Genomic DNA, 13,178 nt, shown 5'->3' on the forward strand with positions numbered 1-13,178 from the left:
TGGAAATACAGTCTTCCACGAAACTGGTCTCTGGTGCCAAAAAGGTTGGGGACTGCTGTCCCAAAGTATTTAGGGATGAAGTACCATGGAGTCTACAAATTAGTTTAAAATTATTATGATTCAGGGAGAAAAATGAACACATATAAAGCAATGTAATACAAAAGCAAAATGTTAACAACTCATAAATACAGATGAATGGTATAAAAGTGTTCATTATATATTACTCTATCAACTTTCCTGTAGGTTTGACATTTTTCAGAATAAAAATTGAGAAAAATTAAACTGGAACAGGGTTCCGTTAGATATTGCACTAAAACTAACGCTGGTGATAATTAGAGGAAAAAAACAAGCATATAGTTGCTCAGGTGAGATATTTTTCTTTTTTTAAACAATTAAATCATTTAGTGGCACTAAATGATATCCGGTAAAGCATAGCACCCACAATCTCCTGTGCTCTCCTTACACATTGCTTATTTGAGTGCTTTGCAAGTACAGAGAAACCAAGACTGCATTAAAAGATGTCCTTACTTTATCAAACCAATATAAAAAGTGTGTACCTGTGATTTGCCACATTAAATAAAGTCTACTTGATCATAAATGTCACTGCATGTGGCTAGGTTAAATATTATTTTGCAAAATTTTATTTCAGAAACATGTATCCACATGGGCTCTAGGTTGCAACAAAGAACATTTTTTATTATGGGTTGCAATAAAAAGTTTGAAACCTACAACTCAACAACAAAAAAACAAACCTGATTAAAAATGGGCAAAGAATTTGGATACACGTTTCTCCAAGGAAGATATGCAAGTGGCCAAAAAGCACATGAAAAGGTGCTCAACATAACTAATCATTAGGAAAATGCAAATCAAACCCAGGAGATATCACCTCATACCTATTAGGGATGGCTACTATCAAAACACCTGAAAATAACAAGTGTTGGAGAGGATGTGGATAAATCGGCACACTTATGCACTGTTGGTAGGAATGTAAAATGATGTAGCTACTGTGGAAAAGATGGCAGTTCCTCAAAAAATTAAAAATAGAACTAACATGTGATCCAGCAATACCACTTCTGGGTATACACTCCAAAAAACTGAAAGCAAGGTCTTGAAGAGACATACATAGACCCATGTTCATAGCAGCATTATTCATGACAGCCAAAATGTGGTATGTACATACATGGAATATTATTCATCCTTAAAAAGGGAGGAAATTCAGACATCTGTTGTACATGGATGAACCTTGAGGACACTATGCTAAGTGAAATAAGCCAGTCACAAAAAGAAACACCTATGATTTCATTTATATGAGGAACCTAGAGTAGCCCAATTCATAGAGACAGAAAGTAGAAGGGTGGTTGCCAGCAGGTGGGAGAAGGGGAGAACGAGGAGTTAGTGTTTAATGGGTAGAGAGTTTCAGTTTTGCACAATGAAAAGAGTTTTACAGATGGATGATAATAGTACAACATGAACATACTTAACACCACAAAACTGTACACTTAAAAATAGTTAAGATGGTTAATTATATGTTATGTGTATTTTACAAGTATAAACTTTTTTTAAAGGTTGAAACACTGTACTAGTACGTGTTAGTTTCATTCACTTTTTAAAAATTTACTATTTTTCTGTTTGAAGAAAGCATACATATTCATCCAGAAAGCTAGAATACAGAAAAGTGTATTTCCTTCTTAAAAATATAGCCGATATTCTCACCAAACTGTTGCTGTCTTTCCTCCTACTCTCTTTTCAATGAATACATATTTATTTATAAAATTGGAATCATGGGCTTGATATGTAGCTGGGCAAACTTTTTTCACTTAACATGCCATGAAACATCTTTACAACAATAAAAAAACCCACCCAGAATCTTTTTTGTTGTTTGGAAATTATATACAAAATAAATCAATACTTACTTAGTCACTGATAATTCATTATTAAAAATGACTGAAAGAATCTCTTAGATAGAGCTTTGCGTCAACTAAGATTAATTCTGGAAAATAAACCTCTAAGAGGACAATTACTGGGCCAAACAGATAAACATTTTTATGGAAACAAAATATACTGGATATTGTGAATGGTTGACTCTCCAATATCCATTCCACCCTACTCTACTGAGCACAGTAATACAGTGTATATAACTGGCCACAGATCCAGGGATGGATCCTCATTACTCTAAACCAGAGGTCAGCAAACTTTTCTATAGAGGGTCAGATAGCAAGCATTTTTCATTTGTGGGCCATTTGGTCTCTGTCCCAACTACTCAACTGTCCCACTGTAATACAAAAGCAGCCATAAACAATAAGAAAAAGAATGGCCGTAACTATGTTCCAAAAAAAACTTTATTTACAACATAGGTGGTAGACCAGATTTGGCCCTGGGGCCTAGTGTGTAGACTCTTGGTCTAAAATCCCTCATCTAAATCTTTGATCTAAAATCATTGCAATCCCATCCCTTTGTCCTAGAGAATGGTCTGGAACCCAGGTTTAAGCCAATCAGTACAGGCATTTCTTTGGCAACAATTACTGGTTCTGGGTAGGCACATGGCCTCATAGGCCCAAAGGAATTGACAGGAAGAATCCTTATTAAATGGTTTGGGAAGAGGTATTATCTCTGCCACCAGTTATAGCTAAGGAAGCACATAGTTCAATTACTGTTGGCAGTTATCCTACACTACAAGGGAAGTTAGGCTCAAGATAAAGCAAGCACTGTGGACCACAGAACAAAGAGATGGAAAAAATCTAGGTATTTAATTATATTGTCAAACCATTCAGTCAATCCACTCTGAAGTCTGAAGCGAGCCAATACATTTCCTTATTTTTTAAGTCAATTTAAATTGAGTTTTCGGGACTTCCTTGGTGGTCCAGGGGTTAAGATTCTGCGCTTCCACTCTAGGGGGCATGGGTTTGATCCCTGGTAGAGTAACTAAGATCCCTCATGCCGCACGGCATGGCAACCAATCAATCAATCAAGAGAACTTTGTTATCTATAGTCAAAACCATTCTGATAACTGAATACTATCAAACCACCCCCAAAAAAGACTGCACAAATTTACACTTCTATAGTAGTGGACAAAAATATGTGCTTTAGCCCACTGTACTTTTATAGCCAAAAAAGTCTTAATTTATATTTTACCATTAGTTTCAATTTTATATAGTATTTAAGAAATGTCAATAAATATTAAATATTCCAAACATTCAAATCTCACCTTTTTTTCAAGAAGAATTAGTTTAAACAGGATTAGGACCTGAAGAAAGAAAAAAAAATTGTATTAAAATAAGAAACTCAAGCCTATTTTTCATTTGCCTTTGCCTCTCCTCAAACATAACCATGTATCATTGAATCAATAATATTAAATAATTCTAGTGCTTTAAACACTACATTGAAAATTATGAAGTTATACTGAGAAATTCCTGTGTCCTCTAAAAATGTGAATACCACTTAAATTGCTATCAAATTGCACTTTTTGGAATAAGTTGTGCCAGTTTTTCTTGAAATATCTGCAAGCTCCTTAAAGGTAAGGTACTATTCATTTACTTCTGGATGTCCAGGGCATTCACAGAGCAGATACTCATTAGAGCTGTTAAGTGAATGATCAATGTGTGTATGTCCCAGTCAACAGATGCCTTAAGAATAGAGATCAAAAGATATAAGCGTAGATATTTTACTGGAAAATGTTTCACTCTCAGGGCAACATATAAAATATTCTGCAAGATAAAAACATGTTTCTTTCAGATGTGGTATATATACACAATGGAATACTACTCAGTCATAAAAAAGAATGAAATAATGCCATTTGCAGCAACACGGATGGAGCTAGAGATTATCATACTAAGTGAAGTAAGTCAGAAAGAGAAAGACAAATGCCACAGGTATCACTTATATGTGGAATCTAAAATATGACATAAATGAACTTATCCATGAAAGACTCACAGACGTAGAGAACAGACATGTAGTTGCCACGTGTGTATGGGGGGGGGGTGTGGGGGAGGAGTGAACTGGGAGTCTGGGATTGGTAGATGCAAGATATTATATAGAGAATGGATAAACAACAAGGTTCTATAGCACGGGGAATGACACTCAACATCCTGTGAAAAAAAGAAAAGTTTCTTTCCACTCTGATTTCATGATATCCGAAATTACAAAAACCATAGAAAAAAGTATCCTATCCTGCACAGAAATAAACAGACGCTATTTGTATACTTTTAGAAATTTCTATCATATGAGCACTATCAACACTTTCAACTTTGTATCACTATGACAGCTGTCTCAGAAAAACTAAAACATGGTTATGCCACAATCTGCATTAGACCATGCAGCTCATGGAATTTGCCCAGTTAAATAATTTTAGTACATCATAAATTAAATAACGTATCATACCTTGTGTCGAAAATGAAGTACAAGATCTCGAGGAGACAGACCTATAATGTTAAAAAAAAAAAAAAAAAAAGCTAATCTGTGACTACAACCTACTGTTTTTGTCAAAGAAAGTTTTAACCTCCTCAAAAGAAAGGCAGGTAAAAGTAGGAATATGCAAATATTTAAATATTTATGTAGTATCTCATTGTGCACACGCATAATCAGAATTTATCAAATACTGTTAACAGTCAAACAGCACTGTGATAGAACTTTCTGCAATAATGAAAATGTTCTAAATCTTCACTGTCCAATAGAGTAGCCATATGTGGTCACTGAGCACTTGAAATATGGCAAGTGTGACTGACAAACTGATTTTTAAATTTTATTTAATTTCTATTAATTCTAATCTAAATGTAAACAGTCACATGTGGCTAGTGGCTCGTGTTGTGGTCATGCAGCTCTAACACCTCCCCATTTTCCAGCCATCTTACAAATTACCCAAGTTTAGAAACTATAAAGCTTGTACTACTGTGGCAGTCAATCATTTAAACATGGTTTTTGGTCACTACACCCCATAGGCTACTATTTCTGAATCACAATCTTCTCTGATCATCTGCCATTAGACAAAATAAATTAATTTAGAGAAAAACATATTCTCAGAATAGGAGCTTTGTAACCAGCTTACATTACACACAGGATTGCAAAAGTGAAGTACCAGGGTTTGGCTACATCATGCTAAAATGGGAATTGAGCAAGCATAAACCACTATGTGATCAACAATTTTTTTAAAACATGAAAAGGACATTTATTGAGTGCCTAACACACGAACGAATGTTCTGGGTTGTCAAAACAGCATAAAACCCTCAACTTGAAAGATCTTAGAATAGAAAAGAGCTAATAAGCAGATCTCTCTCTCTTGCTCTCCCTCTGTGTTATGACAGGGAATTGACCTGGTCAGCATTAATGTAAGGAAAAGAAAAAACTTCCATTATTACTCTGAAAAGCAGAAATTTTCCTTATACAATAATAGTTGTAAATTTTGATACAAGTATGTTACAACCCTTCTTAATGTAAATACTGCCTAAGAAGATATTTAAGGAAGCAGCAGCATCAAATGTTGGGGAATTTAGATCCCATATAGAAACGTAATTCTTATCATGAAGTTTTACATGCAACTCAGCATGCCAAACAAAAAGAAATGAGGGCATTTCTTCTGACTTGTAAAAAAGTGACTTACCAAGATATACCTGGGATCCTTCTAATGAAGTTCCTCCCAGGGAACTATTCATATGTTCATAGAGCTCCTATAAAATACAAATTCAGTTTAGAACACTTTACTATCATTTTAGACACTGAATTAGAAATGGGATGACCAAGGGAAAATTAGTTCTTTAACTGAGGCAATTTTGTCTCTCTGAAACTTGCCAGTTTCCAGCAATCCTTCCTTCTCTTCCTCTACATATTAGAGCTTGATTCATTCCCATGGTGGTACGGATTCCTAGGATAAATTTCCTCTACTTCCTTGCTAAATAACTAACTGTCCTACTCTCACTAGAATCCAGGAGAGATCCATGTTCTATACATCCATGGCAGCCTCAAGAAAAACATATTATCCATCTTCAGTAAAATAGGAATGTGGTTTTTCTGTGTTTTTTAGTATGGGAGTTAGGATCCAGAAATGTGATATATAAACATACTGTTCAGTGTATTATTAAGATAACAAATGTAGAGAAGCAATGCCATAGCGAAAGGGCTATTATCCATTAACAGAAACATTTATGTTATAGTCAACTGTCAATCATTATTTTCTAATAAAAGATGGTTTCATTAAGTTCAATAAGTATGAACTGTACATTTTGGGATGATCATTGGCCCTTCAATATTATTTTCAAAGAAGAATGTCCTTCTTAAGCTAATAAATGATTAGCTCACGCTATTAAAAGTCTACTTGATTCATGAATCTGTCTTCACACACATCTATGGGGGGGGATAAAGTTACCTTTAGAATGGAAATTTGGGAAAAATCCTTCTCTTCAAAATACGCATGCGTAATGAGTTGAAGTTTTGCTTGAAGTAAGCCATAGAGAGGCTTAAAGAAAAAGAGAAATTACCATTAGTTTGATAATAGTAAAAAAACAAACACCCCACAACTTTTTAACTTGAAAAGACCGAGAAGGAAAAAGTTACTGACAACTTTAGCATCTTATTATTCACAGCTGAACGTTGTTAAGTCACCGTTCTAGCTCCTGGACTGCAGCTGCAAAGTGCCTGACCCACTCAGAGCACCGGGGCTGAGAGTGAGCACAGACCTCCTGGGTCTTGCTCCAGTCACTCAGCCGCGTAACTCTGGGCACTTAACCTCTCCACATCTGCTGGCTGATGTGAACATGGGTATATGAAAAGACAGTACATCTTATGGGGCTTTCTCATATTAACACAGGTAAAAGCACTTTCTAGAGTATCTGGCATATAGAAAGCACTTAAATGCTAGCCATCATTATCATAAAATTTAAAACATATTGTAATCCTGCACACTGTTCTGCTAGCTTGTAGTAACGTTTAATCATCCTTATAGCACTAATTCTTATATTCAGTTGAACATTCATGATTAAATTTAATTTCATTTCCCCTTTTTTTGCCCTCTATAGAGGCTTAAAACAACTAGTCTGTGTCCTTTATAATATCCTATATAATATTCTTTTCTGTATCTGAAAAAAGTTACTCCTTAATTCTTATTTCTCTATTTAAAACCTTCTTCCTACCATTTCCATCCTTTTATGTTCTGTTCTAGATGTTTTCTGGTTTCTGTGTCCTTTTTAGGATGTAGAGACTAATGCTGAATATATACTCTAATTAGTTAAAACAAGTAATACTGCAATACTTTTCTCCCCCAATATCCCGGTTAATATATCATTATTTCTAACTAAATATATTTTTATATATAGACTAAAATGCACTATGAACCACCAAACATTTTTGTGTGAGCTGGCTCTCACCATCCCCCCTGCCTGTTTTATCTGTCTGATAAAACTGGATTTTCACCCCAATTTTATCATATAGCAGTTACATGTTCATGAGAGTTAGACATTTTTTCTCTGAGATATATCTTTATTTGTGAAATGAGAACAATAAATACTTAGATCTCTCTTCTTATGAGGATTAAAATGACAACTATATCTAAAAAGTGCCTGGTATAGAACACTTGACATAGAGGCACTTGATAAATGGCACTTATTATTATTATTACTGTTCTTTGAAGAATTATTCAGGAAGCCTTTCAACATGTTGTGTTTATTCAATATCCAGCACTCCTATACTTTGGTCATCTGGTCCAGTACTAAAAAACAATAATTCACTGATGTTTATTTTTTCAGGCTACCCTTCTAGAAACTGTGTACAGGAATCAGATTAGCAATTTACCAATTTTCTGATATTGAAGTCTTTTATAACCATTCCTTTTCTAGGAGACTATTCTTGCCCTATATTTAAAATTACTTGGGACTTCCCTGGTGGCGCAGTGGTTAAGAATCCGCCCGCCATGCAGGGGACATGGGTTCAAGCCCTGGTCTGGGAAGATCCCATATGCCGCAGAGCAACTAAGCCCACGCACACAACTACTGAGCCTGCGCTCTAGAGCCCACAACCCACAACTACTGAGCCCGCGTGCCTACAGCGTGTGCTCCACAAAAAGAGAAGCCGCTGCAGTGAGAAGCCCGTGCACCGCACGGAAGAGCAGCCCCCGCTCGCTGCAAACTAGAGAAAGCCCGCGCACAGCAACGAAGACCCAATGCAGCCAAAAAACAGAAAAAAAAAAATTACTATCTTGGAACAAATATCCTGATCCTCAAAATCTTATTAGTAAGGTCCATAGTACTAAGTTATTCTCACTCAGGTTTTGTTTTTTGTTTTTTTAAAGCTTAGTACTAAGCAAGCTACATTTAAACTGTCTGTGAATATAAGAAATTGGAACAATTGTAGAAGAAATAATTAAATAAAACCATAGTTTTGTTGGTGACTAGGCTAATGAAATACTCTCAGTTTTGCATTAGGTTAACTGCAGAAACATTTGTACTCAGTAATCATATAGATCTAAGATAATTAATATGATAGCTATCTAGATATTTTTTCCCACAAACAGAACTGGGGGGACTATATTTTACATGTAGAACTAGGTATCTGGTATTACTGGTAAAGGTGTTATTACCCCATTAATAATACAAATGGGACATCACAAATGATTTAATAGAGACAGCTATGAAAAATAAGAAATGTTATATATTTTCTTTTGAAAACTAAAAAGTTAAAATGATTATAAACTTGCATCTGATCAACCTGTACAGAGAAGAAACAATTTTAAAGTGTTGTTATAGTACAATTCATTATGTCATTTCCTTTCCTCAAACATTTTTAGTTTTTTTTTTTTTTTTTTTTAAATGTTCCAACTACTGTGCTAGGGCTGGTACTTTATAATTTTATTATTTTTATTTATTTATTTATTTTTGGCTGTGTTGGGTCTTCGTTTCTGTGCGAGGGCTTTCTCTAGTTGCAGCGAGTGGGGGCCACTCCTCATCACGGTGCGCGGGCCTCTCACTGTCGCGGCCTCTCCTGTTGCGGAGCACAAGCTCCAGACGCGCAGGCTCAGTAGTTGTGGCTCACAGGCCTAGTTGCTCCATGGCATGTGGGATCTTCCCAGACCAGGGCTCGAACCCGTGTCCCCTGCATTGGCAGGGAGATTCTCAACCACTGCGCCACCAGGGAAGCCCCATTTTTAGTTTTTAAAGAGCAAGCTAGGGATACAATTTTTCACTGCAAAGAGCCACGCACTTTTGTATCATCAATAAAATCTGAGTAATTATGATACTTTGAATTTTAGTAAAATATTACTTATCCACAGTCTCGAGAACAAAACAAAGCTGGATAAATTAAATATATCAGATGCCTCATTTTGCTCACATATCAACCTCCTTCCCCAAAACTGATCTATTAGATTTCCTCCCTCTTAACTAGTTTTGGGCAGAGGGGAAATGAGAGTGAACCTGCTGAAAGGCAAAGAGGAGATGCAAGAGCATCAACAATAAGCCTCTGATTAATTTTAATGTATCACTGTTTTCATAAATCTCTCCTCATTCTAATAATGCTTTATCATCAAATAAAAAGCTGCCATGAGTGTTTAACATTAACAGGTTATTTGCTCTCTTACCAGCTTGCTTAGAACACAGACACTTTTCTGAACGGTCTCTCTGGTGATATCTGCTTGTCGTACTTTCAATGCCTGTTATAAACAAATAGTCATTATTAAAAATATTTCATGGAAATATTTAAAAATAATTATTTTTCAATATAAAACAGCAATCAGAAAAAGTATCTTGCACTTAATTAAAAGTACTTATTGAGAATCTCAGAAGATGTTTATTGAATGAATAAATGTCAGCCAGAGCACTCTGCCAGAATCTGGCAGGCAATGGGAATATTAACAGTGAGAGACAATCTCTACTCTCAAGGAATTTACAGTCTGGTGGAGATTACTTTATGTGTAAATTGCCACATCCATAATGCAAATCAGTCATCCCTGGTTCTGGTTTTAAGATGGACACCCCTTTCAGAGACTAATGTTTCTGGTGAGAAAGGGACAGTTTAACAGCTTGTTTCTCCAGAGATGGAAGAATTGTCAGCAGTTTTGTTAAGCTGGTTATTCTACGTTACTGGAGTCTATCCTGGCACACCTGTATTGTATTGTAGCCCAGCCCTGAGCCGTAACTCAAGCCTCGGTGATTCTGAAGATGACTACGTGAGATATCTGCAGTTCTCTGCTAGTAGGAAACAGGACTTGATCAACCTCAGGTAAGGCTGTGAGGGCAGTAAGAACGACTCTTCCCCCTCTAGTGTACTGCCTGACGTCTCCTTGCATCTGTCCTGAGGACCATGGGGTCTCAGTGTCTTCAACTGCCTGAGGACTGATGATTAGATTACATCAAGAATAGAGCCTTTCCTCAACCTGTTTCTACCTCCTTACCTTGATTGGATTCATCCATCGGGTCTCAGCTGTGTTCAAAAGGAAAGGAAAGGCTTTCTCCTAGGCTCTAGGGCTCTCTGATGTCTGGTTTATCTGTCTGGTTATCAGATGAGGTGAGAACAACCTGGAGAAATGGGCAACCCCAGTATACTCTGGAGTGGGTCAGACTCAGGAGGTGAGGGAGATAGGCAGTATGAAATGCCACTTAAAGGCTGTCTACGTAGAGCATGAGAACTGTTGTTAATGACAACAGCATCGGAGGAATAATTTTACTAGTGGTTATAAAATCTACAGGGGATAAGAGATAGTGAAAGGAACAAATTTCCAAGAAAGGGCAGCAGCTCAATTCATCTCATCTAATAAGATGTAAGGTACATGAAGAAATCAAATGCGTAATTATTCACAGGTTTCTTTATCTTTAAACTCAGTTATTCATCTGAACCACAAACATTTACTGGGTGTTTCCTATGTTCCAGGCCCTGTGCACGGAGGGTTATTTCACGGTAGTTAACTACTTTGTGTATGCTGGGATTTATTCATGCAGTTTACTTTTAAATGCTTCAGGGAAACACACACACACACACACACACACAGAGCAAATGTGGTAGAACATTAACAACTGTTGAATGTAGATGGTGGGTATACAGGTGTTTATTGTGCAATTCTTTTAATTTATCTGCGTGTTTGAAACGTTCATTATAAAAGTTGAAAGAAAATTTTTAAAGACTTATTAAGTTAATTACCCACCTGAGGAAGCTTTTAAAACTTTGTAATTGCCTAGGATCTACTACCAGAGATTCTACTTCAGTCTGTAGAAGGAAAGGCCCGGCAAGTATACTTAAATTAAAAAAAAAAGTCTCTGGGGCGTCCCTGGCGGTCCAGAGGTTGGGACTCCGTGCTTCCACTGTAGGAGGCACAGGTTCGATCCCTGGTCAGGGAACTAAGATCCCGCATGCTGTGGCCAAAAAAAAAAAAGTCTCCTGGCCAAAAAAAAAAAAAGAAAAGAGTCTCCATGTAGTTCTGGTCAAAAATCATTGTTTTAGAGCAGTGGTTCATAGTCTTGCCTACATGGTTTATAGTCTTGCCTACATATTAGAATCACCTGGGGAACTTTTAATACTCCTGCTGCCCGGAACATTAAATCAGAATCTCTGGGGTTGGGCCCTAGTCATCCCAAGTATCTAAAGCTCACCAGGTGATTCCAACGTGAAGCCGAGGTTGAAAAGCGCTCACTACTCCAGAGTATTAATGATTTCATAAGAGGAAAGAGATCTTTACTCAGAAAGGGTATCGCCACCACAAAAAGAACGGTGCTGCTCAGAAGCAAACCAGGAAAGGGGAAACTACCCATCTTGGTTTATTTAAATTTATTAATTAGAGATATTATAGTAAGTTAGGCATTAAGCAGGAAGGTAAGTTTAAGAATGATCAAAATCTTAGTTATATATAATTAAGATAACTTGTAAGTAGTTTGCAGCTACTATAAGTACTTTCCATTACTTCTAGAATGTTCCTTAAAAAAAAAAAATACAACACTCATTACCATTCCATTTTTTAAAGTTACATACCAAACACTAGAAATGGAAAACTCAAGGACACCATGAAATTGACATACAGTATTTTGAAGACAAATGGATAATTTTGGTATCACTATCTAAAAACAATGTACAAAATATTATACAATACAAATATAATTAGTCACCAATGTCAACTTAGAAAAACATTCATGTGAATAAACTGGTACTATAGAGAAAACAGCTACATAGTTTATAAAAATTTAAAACAATATCACAGGTACCACATGAAACATAAAGACTATGTATTTCCCCAAATTCTACATCTTAAGTGGCCAACAATTAAACAATTTTTTAGCGTTTTTTAGTGTTAGTCATTTTAACCGTACCTTGGCTTCAATTTGTCGATAGCAAGAGATACCATATACAGTGGCTCCATTTCCATTTCTGGGTGGCAAGTGAAAAAACACAGTATCTAAGAGATATACAGAAAAAGGTAAATACCAAAGTGGACTACCCGTATTAATAATGAACTCTGACGTTATTATAATGCAGTCACTTAAACAAAAACGATGAAGTAACAAGGAACCCATGTCAGACTTATTTCTAGCATCACAACCACTGGTTTCTTAGAATTCCTCTCACTGCCTTCCAGTGTACACTCATCACAAAAAGCCCAAGAGGCTGAATCATAACAGGTCGAATTGAGACTACAATCACTTTTCTCAGAAAATACTTTATTATACAGGATTATTCCAGATAAAAAGAAAGTAAAGAATCATACAAACCAAAGGCAACACATAAATTCTGAATAGATCCAAGAAATTCTTGGGACAATTGGGGAAATTTGAACATAGATTAGATATGAGATGGTATTATGGAATTACTGTTAAATCTCTTAGCTGTGGTAAAAGAATCGAAAGTCATCCCGGGGAATTTTTACAAGATGCAGGCTGAAGTATTTAAAGTGTCATGATGTTTGCAACTGACTTTCAAATAGTATAGGCAAAACCATACACATATATAAAGAAAGTTTGTGGAATATTTACTATTCTTCCAACTTTTCTGTATGTTTAAAAGCTTTCATGATAAAAAGGTTAAAAAAAAAAAAGATTTGTGAGGTTAAAAGTACAGCATTTAAATTTTATGTTAGGGACTTCCCTGGTGGCGCAGTGGTTAAGAATCCGCCTGCCAATGCAGGGGACACGAGTTCGAGTCCTTGTCTGGGAAAATCCCACATGCTGTGGAGAAACTAAGGCCGCGCGCTACGACTACTGAGCCTGCGCTCTAGAGCC

General features: G+C 36.2%; 1 protein-coding gene across 2 annotated transcripts in view; it reads right to left on the reverse strand.

Moving 5' to 3' along the window:
• The window catches only part of AVL9 (AVL9 cell migration associated), a 63,625-nt gene that overhangs the window by 30,589 nt on the left and 19,858 nt on the right, over positions 1 to 13,178 (reverse strand). For both annotated transcript variants that reach the window (XR_009505005.1, XM_059933623.1), the window contains exons 3-8: positions 12,273 to 12,358; positions 9,557 to 9,628; positions 6,356 to 6,445; positions 5,594 to 5,660; positions 4,378 to 4,418; positions 3,206 to 3,244 (exon numbers count right to left, since the gene is read on the reverse strand). Coding sequence is in view for 1 of the 2 variants with exons in the window: in XM_059933623.1 (XP_059789606.1) it covers positions 3,206 to 3,244; positions 4,378 to 4,418; positions 5,594 to 5,660; positions 6,356 to 6,445; positions 9,557 to 9,628; positions 12,273 to 12,358 (395 nt within the window). In the remaining variant the exon portion in view is untranslated. The remainder of the gene's footprint in view (positions 1 to 3,205; positions 3,245 to 4,377; positions 4,419 to 5,593; positions 5,661 to 6,355; positions 6,446 to 9,556; positions 9,629 to 12,272; positions 12,359 to 13,178) is intronic.

The sequence above is a fragment of the Balaenoptera ricei genome, chromosome 9 (genome assembly GCF_028023285.1).
Source record: "Balaenoptera ricei isolate mBalRic1 chromosome 9, mBalRic1.hap2, whole genome shotgun sequence".
NCBI lineage: Eukaryota > Metazoa > Chordata > Mammalia > Artiodactyla > Balaenopteridae > Balaenoptera > Balaenoptera ricei.